Source organism: Mastomys coucha, unplaced genomic scaffold (genome assembly GCF_008632895.1).
Source record: "Mastomys coucha isolate ucsf_1 unplaced genomic scaffold, UCSF_Mcou_1 pScaffold13, whole genome shotgun sequence".
Taxonomy (NCBI): Eukaryota; Metazoa; Chordata; class Mammalia; order Rodentia; family Muridae; genus Mastomys; species Mastomys coucha.
In genome coordinates this window covers 21,429,897-21,444,696 of record NW_022196895.1, presented here as the reverse complement: position 1 = coordinate 21,444,696, position 14,800 = coordinate 21,429,897, and the positions used below count along the sequence as shown (strand labels likewise).

At 38.3% G+C, this 14,800-nt stretch overlaps 1 protein-coding gene across 3 annotated transcripts in view; it reads right to left on the bottom strand.

Moving 5' to 3' along the window:
* The window catches only part of Kiaa1328 (KIAA1328 ortholog), a 290,749-nt gene that overhangs the window by 254,444 nt on the left and 21,505 nt on the right, over positions 1-14,800 (bottom strand). For all 3 annotated transcript variants that reach the window (XM_031365156.1, XM_031365157.1, XM_031365158.1), the window contains one exon: positions 406-521. In XM_031365156.1, coding sequence (XP_031221016.1) covers positions 406-521 — 116 coding nt within the window. The remainder of the gene's footprint in view (positions 1-405; positions 522-14,800) is intronic.

Below are 14,800 nucleotides of genomic sequence, written 5' to 3'. Positions count from 1 at the left end.
TTTTCTCTTTCTTTCTAGTGTTTATAAGAGAGCAGAATACCTTTGAACTGTTTAAGCTTTACCTTGGAAGAAATCTAAATATGAGGAGGTTAAGACTCCATTACAGTAGTGGGGCAGGATTTAATAAGACCCAACATCTTATGGCAATACCCATGTTTCTTGTCATTGGTTTTAGCTGACAAATCAGCATGGTAACAGCAGTAGAGAAGCTAGGTGGCTTATCAAGGACAAAGGAAGCAAGAGCACATGCTACTAAATGTCTTTCTCACTGCCTAGAAATGGTAGCACATGTAGATGCTCTCCCTGTTATAAAGTTATAACAAATATATCTCTGTTTTTTTAAATTTCTTCAGACAAGCGTCAAATCTGCTGGACATAAACGGAAAGAAACTTTCAAAAGGATATCTTCCCTTTCTTTGATGATCAGTTCATTTTGTTCTTCTAACTGCCGGATCTTCTTCTCAAAGGACTCCTGCTCAGTTTTCAGTCGTTCCTCTGTCACCTCCTTTTCTTCACTCACTCTAAAAAGAAATAATCCCCCCAAAATAAAGAAAAAAAATAAAAAGTCCATTAGAATAAAGCCACATGCCTAAAGTTGCAATTCCAAACTATATTTCTACAAAGGCACACAAGATTCTTAGGGAGTTTCTGTGCTTTTCAGTTTAACTCTCTCATAAAACACTTTTCCCCAAATTTGTAACATCTATACTCCAAATCTTAAAAGATATGTACAAGAAAACATTTGGAATCATAGTCCATATTTTTTGTTGAAGCAATGTCAGAGCACGAAGTAACAATAAAAGTGCCCAGCCTCCATGTCACATAGAATACACAGTAGTTCAGTCAACAAAGGATAATCTAGTGAAGGGAGCAGCTGGACTGGCACCAAAAGATGGGAATTCTGTGGAGGAGTACATGCCCAATTTATTGATTCTTGGGAATTTATTAATTCTTGGGAAGGAAAACAGTAGCTTATACATAACAATTTACCACCATCATTAATTATTGACTCTTCATAAACTCTTCTCTTACTTAACATGAAAAGACACTTAGAACTGAATAACATGACTAGCAATGGTGCCAGAAGGAATGAATTCCCCTTGAAATCTTATATTTTACTTTAAATATTATTGCATAGTTTACATTCCTCTATAAGATAATCTTATGCTTTAATATCAAGAGCCCTTTGTGGTAGTTTGAATAAGAATGGCCGCCACAGGCTTATATATTTGAATGGTTAGTCATCAGAGAATGATACTATCTAAGAAAGATTAGGAGGTGTGGCCTTACTGGAATAAGTGCATCACTGGGGGTGGGATTGAGGTTAAGTGCCTCTCTCATCCTATGGATCAGGATGTAGCTCTCAGCTCTGCTCCACTGGCATGTGTGCTGGCATGCAATAATGATGATAATGGACTAAACTTCTGAAACTGTAGGCAAGCTCCCAATTAAATGTTTTCTCTTCTAAGAGTTTCCTTGGGGAAACAGAGGAAGAGTGGATCTGGGGGACAGGGAGAACTGGGAGGAGTAGAGCTACAGAAAACTGTGATTTACTATATATAAAGAACAAAAATTAAAATTAAAAAACAAAATTAAAAAAAGATTTAGAAAAACTTTAACAAAAACAATCCACAGAGCCGGGAGGTGGTGGCTCACGCCTTTAATCCCAGCACTTGGGAGGCAGAGACAGGCGAATTTCTGAGTTCGAGGCCGGCCTGGTCTACAGAGTGAGTTCCAGGACAGCCAAGGCTCCACAGAGAAACCCTGTCTTGAACCACGACCACCCCCAAAAAAAAAAAACAATCCACAGAACTCAAGTAGGTTAACAAGCCAAAGGGCCCAAGTGAGGATGCCTCAGTCCCACTTGGGAGGGAGAAGAAAGCTATCAAAGTGAGAGGGAGTCGGGGAGGGTGGGGAGAGGTAGGGAGGGACCTGGGTGGGAGAGAGGACAGAGACTGGGAAAAGGGAACATGATCAGGTATTTGGCAAGATCAGGAGTGAAGCCCTGAGGACCAGCAGAAAGAATGGAAACAAACAACCTTGGGAGGTAGGTAGTAGGGGAACCCTCTAGAACATACCAAAGACTGGAAGGTGAGAGACGCTCAGAACCTTAAATAAAATGGCCAATGGTGGGGAGGAGGACCTTTTAGAGTACACCTCCAGTAGAAAGACAGGACATCAACTGGAGGGGTGGGGTTGCCATCCCACAGTCAAAATCACTGCCGCAGAATTATCCCTATTTAAAAGAACTACAAGAACAAAAATGGAAAAGAGGTTGAGGGAAAGGAGATCTAGTGACAGGCCCAAATTGGGATTCAGCTCAAGAGGGAGAACATGGGCCCTGACACTGTTTCTGATGCTGTAGTGTGCTTGCAGACAGGAGCCTAGATAGCATGGTACCCCTCCAAAAGGCCCAAAAAGCAGCTGAAAGAGCCAGATGCAGATAATTATACCCAACCAACAGACAGAAGCTGGGGACTCCTGTGGTTGAATTAAGGAAAGGCTGGAAGAAGGTGAGGAGGAGGGTAACCCCATAGGAAGACCAGCAGTCTCAACTGACCTGGACCCCTGATATCTCTCAGACACTGAGCCACCAATCAGGCAGCATACACTAGCTGATATGAGCTTCCCAGACACATACAGCAGAGGACTGCCTGATTTGGCCTCAGTAAGAGAAGAAGCATGTAACACATGCTCTCGCTCTCGCTCTCAGGCTCTCTTTCTGTCTCTGTCTCTGTCTCTGTCTCTCTTTCCCTCTCTACCTCTGTCTCTGTCTCTCTCTCATTACATATTTTCTTTATTTACATTTCAAAAGATATCTCCTTTCCGGGTTACCCATCTAAAAAATAACCTGTTCCTGCCCCCTCCCTCTGCTCACCAACCCACCCTCTTCTGCTTCCTGGCCCTGGCATTCCCCTACACTGGAGCATAGAACCTTCACAGGACCAAGGGCCTCTCCTCTCATTGATGAACAACTAGGCCATCCTCTGCTACAAATGCTGCTGGAACCATGAGTCCTACCATGTGTACTCTTTGGTTGGTGGTTTAGTCCCTGGGAGCTCTGAGGGTACTAGTTAGTTCATATTGTTGTTCATCCTAAGGGACGGTAAACCCCTTCAGCTCCTTGGGTCCTTTCTCTAGTTCCTTCAGTGAGGACTCTGTGCTCAGTGCAATGGATGGCTGTGAACCTCTACTTCTGTATTAATTAGGTACTGTCAGAGCCTCTCAAGAGACAGCTATATCAGGCTCCTGTCAGCAAGCACTTGCTGGCATCCACAATAGTGTCTGGGTTTGGTGACTAAAAATGGGAAGGATTCCCAGGTGGAGCAGTCTCTGGATTATCCTTCCTTCAGTCTCTGCAACTCCTTCCCTGAGTATTTTGTTCCCCCTTTTAGGAAGGAACAAAGTATCCATACTTTGCTCTTCCTTCTTCTTGAGTTTCTTGTGTTTGGGGATTGAACTTTGGGTATTTAAATCTTCTGGGCTAATATCCACTTATCAGAGAGTGCATACCATGTGTGTTCTTTTGTGACTGGGTTACCTCACTCAGGATGATATTCTCCAGATCCATCCATTTCCCTAAGAATTTCATAAATTCATTGTTTTTAATAGCTGAGTAGTACTCCATTGTGTGGATGTACCACATTTTCTGTATCCATTCCTCTGTTGAGGGACAACTGGGTTGTTTCCAGTTTCTGGCTATTATAAATAAGGCTGCTATGAACATACTGGAGTAGGTGTCCTTAGTACATTTTAGAGCATCTTCTGGATATATGCCCAGGAATGGTCTATCTATGTACAATTTCCTGAGGAACCACCAAATTGATTTCCAGAACGGTTGTACCAGCTTACAATCCCACCAGCAATGAAGGAATGTTCTTTCTCCACCTCACCAGCATCTCCTGTCACCTGAGTTTTTGATTTTAGCCATTCTGACTGGTGTGAGGTAGAATCTCAGGGTTGTTTTGTTTTGCATTTACCTGATGACTAAGGATGGTGAACATTTCTTTAGGTGCTTCTCAGCCATTCGGTATACCTCAGTTGAGAATTCTTTGTTTAGCTCTGTACCTCATTTTTTAAATAGGGTTATTTGGCTCTCTGAGTCTAACTTCATGAGTTCTTTGAATATATTGGATATTAGCCCTCTATTGGATATAGGGCTGGTGAAGATATTTTCCCAATCTGTTGGTTACCATTTTGTCCTATTGACAGTATCCTTTGCCTTACAGAACCTTTACAATCTTATGAGGTCCCATTTATAAATTCCTGATCTTAGAGCATTAGCTATTGGTGTTCTGTTCAGAAAATTTTCCCCTATGCCCATGAGCTCAAGGCTCTTCCCCACTTTCTTTTCTATTAGTTTCAGTGTATCTGGTTTTATGTGGAGGTCCTTGATCCACTCAGACTTGAGCTTTGTACAAGAAGAAAGGAATGGACCGATTTGCATTCTTCTACATGCTAACCACCAATTGAGCAAGCACCATTTGTTGAAAATGCTGTTTTTTTCCCCACTGGATGATTTTAGCTCCTTTGTCAAAAATCAAGTGACCATAGGTGCGTGGGTTCATTTCTGAGTCTTCAATTCTATTCCATTGATGCATGTGCCTGTCACTATACCAATACCATGCAGTTTTATTACAATTGTTCTTTAATAAACCTTGAGGTCAGGGATGGTGATTCCACCAGAGGTTCTTACTGTTGAGAATAGTTTTCACTATACTAGGTTTATTGTTATTCAAGATGAATTTGCAAAATGCTCTTTCCAAGTCTGTGAAGAATTGAGTTGGAATTTTGATGGGGACTGCATTGAATCTGTAGATTGCTTTGTCAAGATGGCCATTTTTACTATATTAATCCTGCCAATCCATGAGCATGGGATATCTTTCCATCTTCTGAGATCTTCTACGATGTCCTTCTTCAGAGACTTGAAGTTCTTGTCATACACATCTTTTACTGCTTAGAGTCACACCAAGGTATTTTATATTATTTGTGACTATTGTGAAGGGTGTTGTTTCCCTAATTTCTTTCTCAACCTGTTAATCCTTTGTGTAGAGAAGGCCACTGATTTGCTTGAGTTAATTTTATATCCAGCTACTTTGCTGAAGTTGTTTATCAAGTTTAGGAGTTCTCTAGTGGAATTTTTGGGGTCATTTAAATATACTATCATATCTTTAGGTTAGGGAAGTTTTCTTCTACAATTTTGTTGAAGATTCTTACTAGTTCTTTAAGTTGGGAGTCTTCACTCTCTTCTATACCTATTATCCTTAGGTTTGGTCTTCTCATTGTGTCCTGGATTTCCTGGATGTTTTGGGTTAGGATCTTTTTCGCATTTTGCATTTTCTTTGACTGTTCTGTCAATGTTTTCTATGGTATCTTCTGCACCTGAGATTCTCTCTTCTATCTCTTGTATTCTGTTGGTGATGCTTGTATCTATGGCTCCTAACTTCTTTCCTAAGATTTCTATCTCCAGAGTTGTCTCTCTTTGTGTTTTCTTAATTGTTTCTACTTCCATTTTTAAATCCTGGATTGTTTTGCCAGTTCCTTCACCTGTTTGATTGTGTTTCCTGTAATTCTTTAAAGACTTTTGTGTTTCCTCCTTAAAAACTTCTACTTGTTTACTTGTCTTCTCCTATAATTCTTTAAGGGAATTTTTGTGTTTCTTCTTTAAGGGTTTTTATCTGTTTAACTGTGTTCTCCTGTATGTCTTTAAGGGAGTTATTTATGTCCTTCTTAAATTCTTCTATCATCATCATGAGATATGATTTTAGATCCAAGACTTACTTTTCTGGTGTGTTGGGGTATCCAGGACTTGCTGTGGTGGGAGTACTGGGTTCTGATGATGTCAAGTAGTCTTGGTTTCTATTGGTAGATTCTTGCATTTTTATCTTTTGCCATCTTTAAATCTCTGGTGTTAGATATTCTTGCTGTCTCTGGCGGGAGCTTGTTCCTCCTGTGGGTGTGTAAGCCTGTGTCAGCACTCCTGGGAGATCAGCTCTCCCCGATAAGACCCGTGCGTGGAGGGCTGTGGATCAGCAGTCCCACTGGGTGCAGATGGATGAATGAAGGACCCTGTCCCAGTTGCTCTGCAGCTTCTTTGGCCTGTGACCCCTGAGTGGTCCTGCCTTAGAAAGTCATCAGAAAAAAATGGCAATTTTGCCTGAGACCTTAAGGCAAAAGAGTTAAGGCCTCAGGGAGGAGGAAGGTCTGGTAGGGCATAGGGTGTGGGGACATCCTCTTGGAGTCAGCCAAGAATGGGATGAGGAACTGTCGGAGGGTGGACTGGGAAGGGCATAATGACTAGACTGTAAAAAAGATTAAATAATGGTCATGATGTCTCAGTGATGAAAATGTCCTTTCACAGTCACATGAATTAGTATTTTAATATAACTAATATTTTCCAGAGAAATATATGGCTTTGACTATGACTGGCATTCTTGTTACTCTGTCAGATACTGTAGGAATAAAAGAGAGTAAGGTTGGAGATTAAACATGTAAATCATAGTGACACTAATGGATTTGGGGCACTATTTCTGTTCCCTGGGGACTCAAACAAGTAGGAGCCTAAGCTTTCCACTTCCTGTGGACTCACTCCTGGTTTCCTATTCTAACCCATTCCCATTCCTTTGTGCCAATCACCAATACCTAAAAGCATTCTGTGCCTGGAACCCTCGGTGACCATACCAGATCTAGACTCTGGTAGACAATTTTCACTCTACTCTTGTCCTCTATTACAATCTGGCATTATAGTCTCACCTCCAGCCCTGATTGAAAGGGCCTGTCTTTCCACCCTGCCACCATTCCTTGGAGACACCAAGAACATTGGAATGGACCCAGCATTCTTCCTTCCTATGGACCCCTCCCGTCTAACTTATTCCCATCCCTTTGGGTCAGGCCCTAGAAATACTTTCTACCTGAGACTACAGTGACTACAGCAGACAGGGACTCAGTTAGATGATTTACACCTGTTCTCCATTACAATCTCTCCATTTTCAGCCTCAGCCTCAGTCCAATAACAACTTGCTTACAGGTACACATCCTTACATGTCAACACCAACTCCCGGGGAACCCACCTCTTAGTGTGGATAGGATCCCCTTTGCTCTTTCCTAAAACCATTCTCAGCATTTTCATATAGCCCACATCTATACCTCTATGCTACCCACTGACTTGCAGTAGTACAATCTACCAGGCAACACATACCACTACACTTTCCTAAGATCAAGTGAAGGCAAAAAAAAAAAAAAGAAAAAAAAAAAAACCAAGGAAAGGAACACCTTTCCATCAAATACAAGAACTGATATCAACCCTGTGCTAGTCAGTATTATGTAAACTTGACTAGAGTTATCTGAAAGGAGGGAACCTCAATTGACAAAATGCTCCCATAAGATCCAGATATAGGGCATTTTCTTAATTAGTTTAATTAGCTTGATTAGATTGATGCCAGAGGGCTCAGTCCATTGTGGTTGGTGCCTTCCTGAGCTTCTATAAGAAGATACTGGGATCCTATAAGAAAGCAGGATGAGCAAGCCATGATGAACAAGTATCACTCTTCCATGAGTTCTAAATCAGCTTCTGCTTTCAAGTTCCTCCCCTGTTTGAGTTGCTGCCTGCACTTCCTTCGATGATGAACAATGATGTGGAAGTATAAGCCAAATAAACCCTCTCCTCCCCAACTTGCTTTTGTTGTGGTGTCTCATCATAATAGTAACAGTAACGCTAACTAAGCCAAATACTGGGAAACATCAATCATCCTAAGCCCAGATGCCCACACACCAGTGCAAAACACAAACATCAGCAACCAAGACCATATGCCTCTACCAAAGAGAACCCAGTAATGCTACTGCAGTAGTCCCAGAGAAATGCAATATAGCTGAAGCACAAGACAAGAACTTGAAAACAGGAATTATGAATATGCTCAACAACCAACCAAAAAGAGGATATTAACAAACTCTGTAATGAAGTCTATGAAAACAAAAACAAACAGTGGAGTGAAATGATGAAACAGTTTAAGACATGAAGGTAGAAAAAGAATCACTAAAGAAATCCAGAGATTAAAGTAAAAATGAAAACTTTAGGATAGTCAAACAAAAACTTCAGAGACAAGCCTCGCCAAAAAATAGAGTGCAAGACAATAAAGAGAGAATCTCAGCCATTGAAGATAAGGTAGAAGAAATAGATATCTCAGTTAAAAAAGAAAGTTAAATCTTAAATAATCCAGGCACAGATTATGCAGGAAATCTGAGACATTGTGAAATGACTCAATCAACAAATAACAGGAATAAAGGAAGAGAAGAGCCATGTACAGAAAATATTTTCAACAAAATCACAGAAGAAATTTCTCTAACCTAAAGAAGGTGTTGCTTATCAATGCATATAGAACATCAATGAACACAGACCACATAAAAGAACCATAAAATAAATTCCCACAATGCATACTAATCAAGACATTAAAGATACAAAACAGAGAGAATATTAAAAAGCTGTAAGGAAAAAACACAAAATAACTTATAAAGGCAGACCTGTTAGAATAGCACCTGACTTCTCAGTGGAGACTCTAAAAGCCAGAAGGACATGGACAGATGTTCTACAAATTTTAAGAAACCATATGTGCCAGCCCAGACCACTGTACCCAGCAAAACTTTCAATCACAATATAAAAAAAAGACATTCTACAATAAAACCAAATATAAGCAGTTTGCATATATTTAAGTAATACACACACACACACACACACACACACACACACACACAAATACAGCACTACTAGAAGGAAAACTTCAACCTGAAAAGGCTAACCACACCCAAGAAAACACAAGAAACAAAAGCAAACAAGCAAATGGGGGGGGGCATTCAACACAACAAAATAATGGAAATCTACAAACATTGCTCTTTGATAATTCTCAATATAAAGGGTCTCAATTCCTCAATAAAAGATTAGATCAAAAACAGGATTCATCCTTTTGCTGAATCCAAGAGACACACATCAAGAATAAATATCACCTCAGAGTAAAAGGATGAAAAAAACATATTCAAGTAAATGGACCCAAGAAGGAAGCAGGAGCAATGAGTTATCTAATCTCAAGTGGCTAACCTTAAACAAATATACATACAATCAACACTAAATGAATCCATATATATGTATTTATTTGTATGTATGCATTCCCATATATATAACATTATGTAGAACATTAATAAAAAAAGGTCATGAATTTGAGAATGAATGGGGGATATAGGAAAACTTAAAAGGTAGAATGATAAAAATACAGCATGCTTATATGAAATTTTCAAAATACATTAGATTATAGAAACATAAAGATGTTATGAAAATTATGAAAGACACATTATGAAAAGAAAGAATAATTATATTTATTCATGGTTGTCATATTTATGTAGACCTTTAAAAAACATACAAAGCAAAATACAAGCCCTGTACAATAAATAACAGTAATGATAGAAAAATCAGGAATTTTACTACTTTCTCAGCTATACAGTGAGTTTCAGGCCAGCCTGAGCTACGAGACCTCATCTATGATAAAACAAAGGGCTGGGTAAGGGCTCAGCACTTAAAGGTGCTTGCTGCTCTTTCAGAAGACTCTACCTTCAGTTCCTAGCACCAATGTCAATTAGCTCACAACTGAGATTCTAGATCAGTGGTTTACAACCTGTGAGTCACGACCCCTTTGGGGTTCACATATCAGGTATCTTGCAAATCAGATACTTATGCTTTATAAAATTATAGTTATAAATTTAGCAGCATATAAAAATAGCAACAAAATAATTTTATGGTTAGGAATGAAGAACTGTGTTAAAGTGTCACAGTATTAGAAGGATGAGAACCACTGGTGTAGCTCCTGGAGATCTGATGCCTTCTTTTGGCCTGTTAGCACCTACACTCACATGGCACACATACACAGACATACAACTATGCATAAATAAAAGTTTTATTTTAAATTAACTCACATAAACAAGTATGAAACTTTATATGCTCATCTGTAAGAATAAGACAGACAATTGTTAAAGCCAGTCTACCAAAATGAAAAATCTCAGTAACCTAGTACTAAAAGAACTATTCCTCCAAAATAATAAAGAACACCTTTTTAAAAAATTCCTTATAGTTATCCACCTAAAAGGATGAACTAAAAGAACAATTTGTTTCAGTCCTTGTACTTCTGGAATAAGGCAAGACTGTGGAAGTTGACTGGAGGTTAATGAAAGAAAAGAAAATATATACAAACCAGATAGAAACAAAGTTTTTATATGCAGGTGACATATTTTATAAGAAACATTAAGGGATCTACATTAAATATACTGAAATGCATTTTTAAAATGTTGCCATAATAAATTATAGTCTTTAAATATAATCCAGGAATAGCCACTACATCCAGTGATCCCTCTACCCTGGTACTCATGTTGTGATGTGATGTTTAGGGTTAAATCAGAAGTATCACACCTAAGATTAGGTCATAAAGAGACACTGACTTCTGTCCTGCTTAGTGTTGTTAATTATTATTGAAGCCAGGGCCCAGGTAAATGCTGAAGGTATTAGCTTGCTTCTTCTGGATGCTTATAGTAAACTGCCAGGAGAGAAAGGCTAACTTAACAAAGACCATTAAGCTACAATGATCAAGACTTAGTGAATTCAAAGACTGTTAGCCTTCACATACACACACACACACACACACACACACACACACACACACACACACACACACACACATATATATGAGTGGGGTGGGAAGGAAGGATGCAGAAAGAGAGGGAGTGAGAGGGAAGGGCTGAAACTTTTAAAAAACTTCTTCTAAGTGTATTTTAAATCCTGGATACCACCATGAAAAACATGTTTTATAGATAAAGGCAAAGTTTAAACTTTTGTTGAAGCTTTAGAAAAATTGAAGATTTTATCTCAATATAAACAAAAAAGATATGTTAAGAGACTAATGTTTGGGCTCAAAATATCTTCAAACAGCAAAGTCTCCAAGAAATGTATCAGTATTTTAAGATGACATATTTTGTTATAATACACTGGGTGCCCACAAAGAACACAAATTTTGAATGTGCTAATCAATTGTTTTAAATTCCTCCTCAGCTTGTTCAATGGCATGTGCATCCTAACTGCATCTGCTTCTGTTACTGTCTCATATTTCTGCTTTTGCCTGTAGCATAGTCTGCTAGTGTCTCAATATCTTGGGTACCTCAACAAAGAAGATGAATATATTCCAATGCTTAAAACTAAGCAAAGCTTTCCTTGGCTCAGATTCTACTGAATTTATGAATAGGCTGCCTCAAGATTTGCTGTTACTCTTTTGGTCCTGAGTGCACCATAAGCACTAAATTTCTCTAAATAAAACTTCCCTCAGGTAGACCAGCTGCTTCTTCTCAATGTCTGTCCCACATTCAGCTTTATGCTTTCCGAGCCTGATAAGTCTCTATATTTAATAACTTGGTAGTTGGTCAGGGTTATGGCAGTTTTCTTTTGGTTGTTACTGTGATTATGTTTATACTAAGAGTCTCTACCAGCCGGGGCCTGTGAAGTATTCTTGTCTTTCTTTCATAATCTGAGACCAGCGAGTAACTCTTCCCTCTATTTCAGTTTTGTGCCTCCCTTCCACCAAGTAAGATGGATTTTTAAGAATTGTATATCCTTTTCCTGAAAAGGTGTTTTGTTTTATCAAACAAAGATAGAGATCCTCCCTATCATCTCCATGGCAAGTGTTGGCTCCCTTCCCACACTGCACCAAGAGAAATCAGTTTCTTGCCAAATAGAGCCTATGAACAAAAGCTTCCCCTGTGTTTGCTATCTCAGGGGATCCCACTATTACCTGTCCGCACTTGGGCTTCAGCAATCGCCCACATACTTTAGAACCCAGGTAGTGCAGGTACTCCAGTGCTTACTGTTCCCTTTAGCTTACAGCACAGGACTTTGGCTAGTTGGTTACTCTTCAATCGCAGCTCTAGTCTAGTGTGATGTGTATTCAGTTTGTTCCACATTTTTAAGTCATTATTCTTAATAATGTAATTACATGTGCTTACCTTCTTGTTTTGTACTTATTTTCCTAACATTTCTTTTCCATTTCCAAAGCTAGAACAAGTTTAATAACAAAACATTAACTACTATTTGATTATATCCCATAGAACTACAATTTACTAAATGTCAGAAGGAAAACCCAACTTCACAATGGAGAAACCTGGAGCAGTAAATCTCCACCTCAACCATGTTCAACAAAAGGCACATCACTTCTTTTATATTCTTGCTACAAATGTAGAACTTGGATCTTGCTAAGAGAAAACCAACAAGTCCATATTGAGAAAAAAAATCTACAAAATATTTGATTGCTTTAAAAGTGACAAGGGCAAGAAGGACTGAAATATTGTCACTGATTAGAGAACACTAAAAGGATGTGATAACTGAGAACACAGTGAGACCCTGAATCAGAACGTCAGAAGGGTGGGTGGGTGTATGGACAGACAGACAGAAAGAAAAGCAACTTTAAGGAAATAACATTGTTAAGTTATAATTTTTTTATTAAACTAATAAAATGTATTTTAAAATAGATAACTCAGTATTGACAATTTTTAAGTCATCAAAATAATTTATAATAGCTAGAGGCCTCTTAAGTGTACATGATGTCTCCTAAGCTAAAAGTAATATGCACTCAACCAGTTTTTAAAATCTATTTGGAACATTAAACATAATAAAAGTAGAAAATAATCTCTTATGAAGTCATCTATGAAAGGAAATTGTGACAGGTTCCTAATTAGACAGAAACTGTTCTCTCTCCAAGGGAGAATATGCAGTGTAACTGTGGCTTCACAGAATGAATTGGGTAGTGTTCCTTCTGTTTCTATGTTGTGGAATAGTTTGAAGAATATTGGTGTTAGGTCTTCTTTGAAAGTCTGATAGCATTCTGCACTAAACCCAACTGGTCCTGGGCTCTTTTTGGTTGGGAGATTTTTAATGACTGCTTCTATTGCTTTAGTGGTTATGGGACTGTTTAGATGGTTTATCTGATTCTGATTTAACTTAGGTATTTGGTATCTGTTTAGAAACTTGTCCATTTCATCCAGAATTTCCAGTTTTGCTCAATATAGGCTTTTCTGGTAGAATCTGATTTTTTTTTTTACTTTCTTCAGTTTCTGTTGTTATATCTCCTGTTAAGCTATAATTAAGGCATACAGTTTCACTAATACAACTGTACCAGTTATAAATTCCTGATGTTGTCCACTATGTCACTTTTATAGAAAATGTATAAAAATGTATAGAATGAGAAGGGAGAGGAAATAGTTTTCGTTTTTCCCACTTAATATGCAGTTTTAATGTGGTTAGAGAGATGGCTCAGCAGTTAAGAGCACTGGCTGCTCTTCCAGAGGACCTAGGTTCCATTCACAGCACCCACATGGAGGTCCACATGGACTGTCCATGACTCCAGTTCCAGGGAACCCAACACCCTGATGCAGATATACATTCCAGCAAAACACCAATGCACATAAAATAAAAATAAAAAATATGAAATTTTCATTTTAAAAGCAGATCATCTTAACATTGGCCTAATTGCCAGTAGATTTAAATTATAGAGAAAATATACGATAGAGTAAATAAAGATGTAATAGTTTGACCTCTGTAAAAGCTAATATATATTACTGAAGCATATCTAAATATCTTTGTTGTCTTAGATTATGCAAATACTTTAAAACTTTTAAAAATTTAAGTATAAGATGATTAAGAATGTCTTTAACAAAGGCTTAAAGACAACATACACTGAATTATCAATAATTATTTATAATCAATTTAATAGGGTAAGAATAAGGACATTAACTTCTAAATTATTAACTTGAGAATACTTATTCCTCAAATGTCTTAATTCAAGAAACTCACAGTTGCAACTCTGAGGCAGCAAACCCAGCCAGTGCTCCTTGGGGTTTCTGAGAAATGGCTTTGTGCTTCCCTTGTGTACAAGTGACTCTTCTTCCCTCTTGCTCATTTCAGGTCTGTGCAATCCTAATTTGTTATGGCAGGTATACAAAATTAATTATGGTGGAGAATAATCACAGTCCATAAGCACATGGACAACATGTATGAAGTTGAAACTGAGAAAAAAATAAATGCTTAGGATATGTGTATTGATGGACTTTAGTGACAACCTCTTAATTTTTCTTAACCAAAATGTGGGTGGGGCATGAGTCTGAATAAATCCATCCAAGTGAGAAAACTGTCTACTCATGGCTTGTATGAAAGTCACGCAAAATGGAAAAAGTACTTACTACAGAAAATCTAACTTTGTTCAGGAGGCAGAGTCTGGTCAGACTACCAGAAAGATGGTTAAATGCAGTTATTAGTCAAAACATATTCTTTTGGCAGAATACACAGCATCTTAAGGATGGAAGAGCTGTTGTAGCTCAGGAGGGTGTAGTTCATCATAGCAAGGAAGGAGTGGAAGCAGGAGCACAAGGCAGCTGACCACACTGCATCCATGGTCAGGAAGCAGAGGCAGGGATGCCAGTGCACAAACGAGTAACAGATCTCAGAATCCATCATCTAAAAAGGAATTTATGAATACAAACTGTTGGACATTTATAAAACCCCAGTAAAGTTCAATGGCTTTTTATCTACATGAAGTTAAGGGTCCATCTTTTCTTGAAATTTTCTATGTAATTAATTATAAGACTCCCCCTAACCTCAAAATGTTCCACAAAAGCTTCAAAAAGGAAGCAAAACTCTTAAGTAACTGAAAAATCAAAGTCTAATATTCCTATTGCAGGGCAATGTACATTTAATTCTTGCCTAACAGTTATAATCAATGTTTTT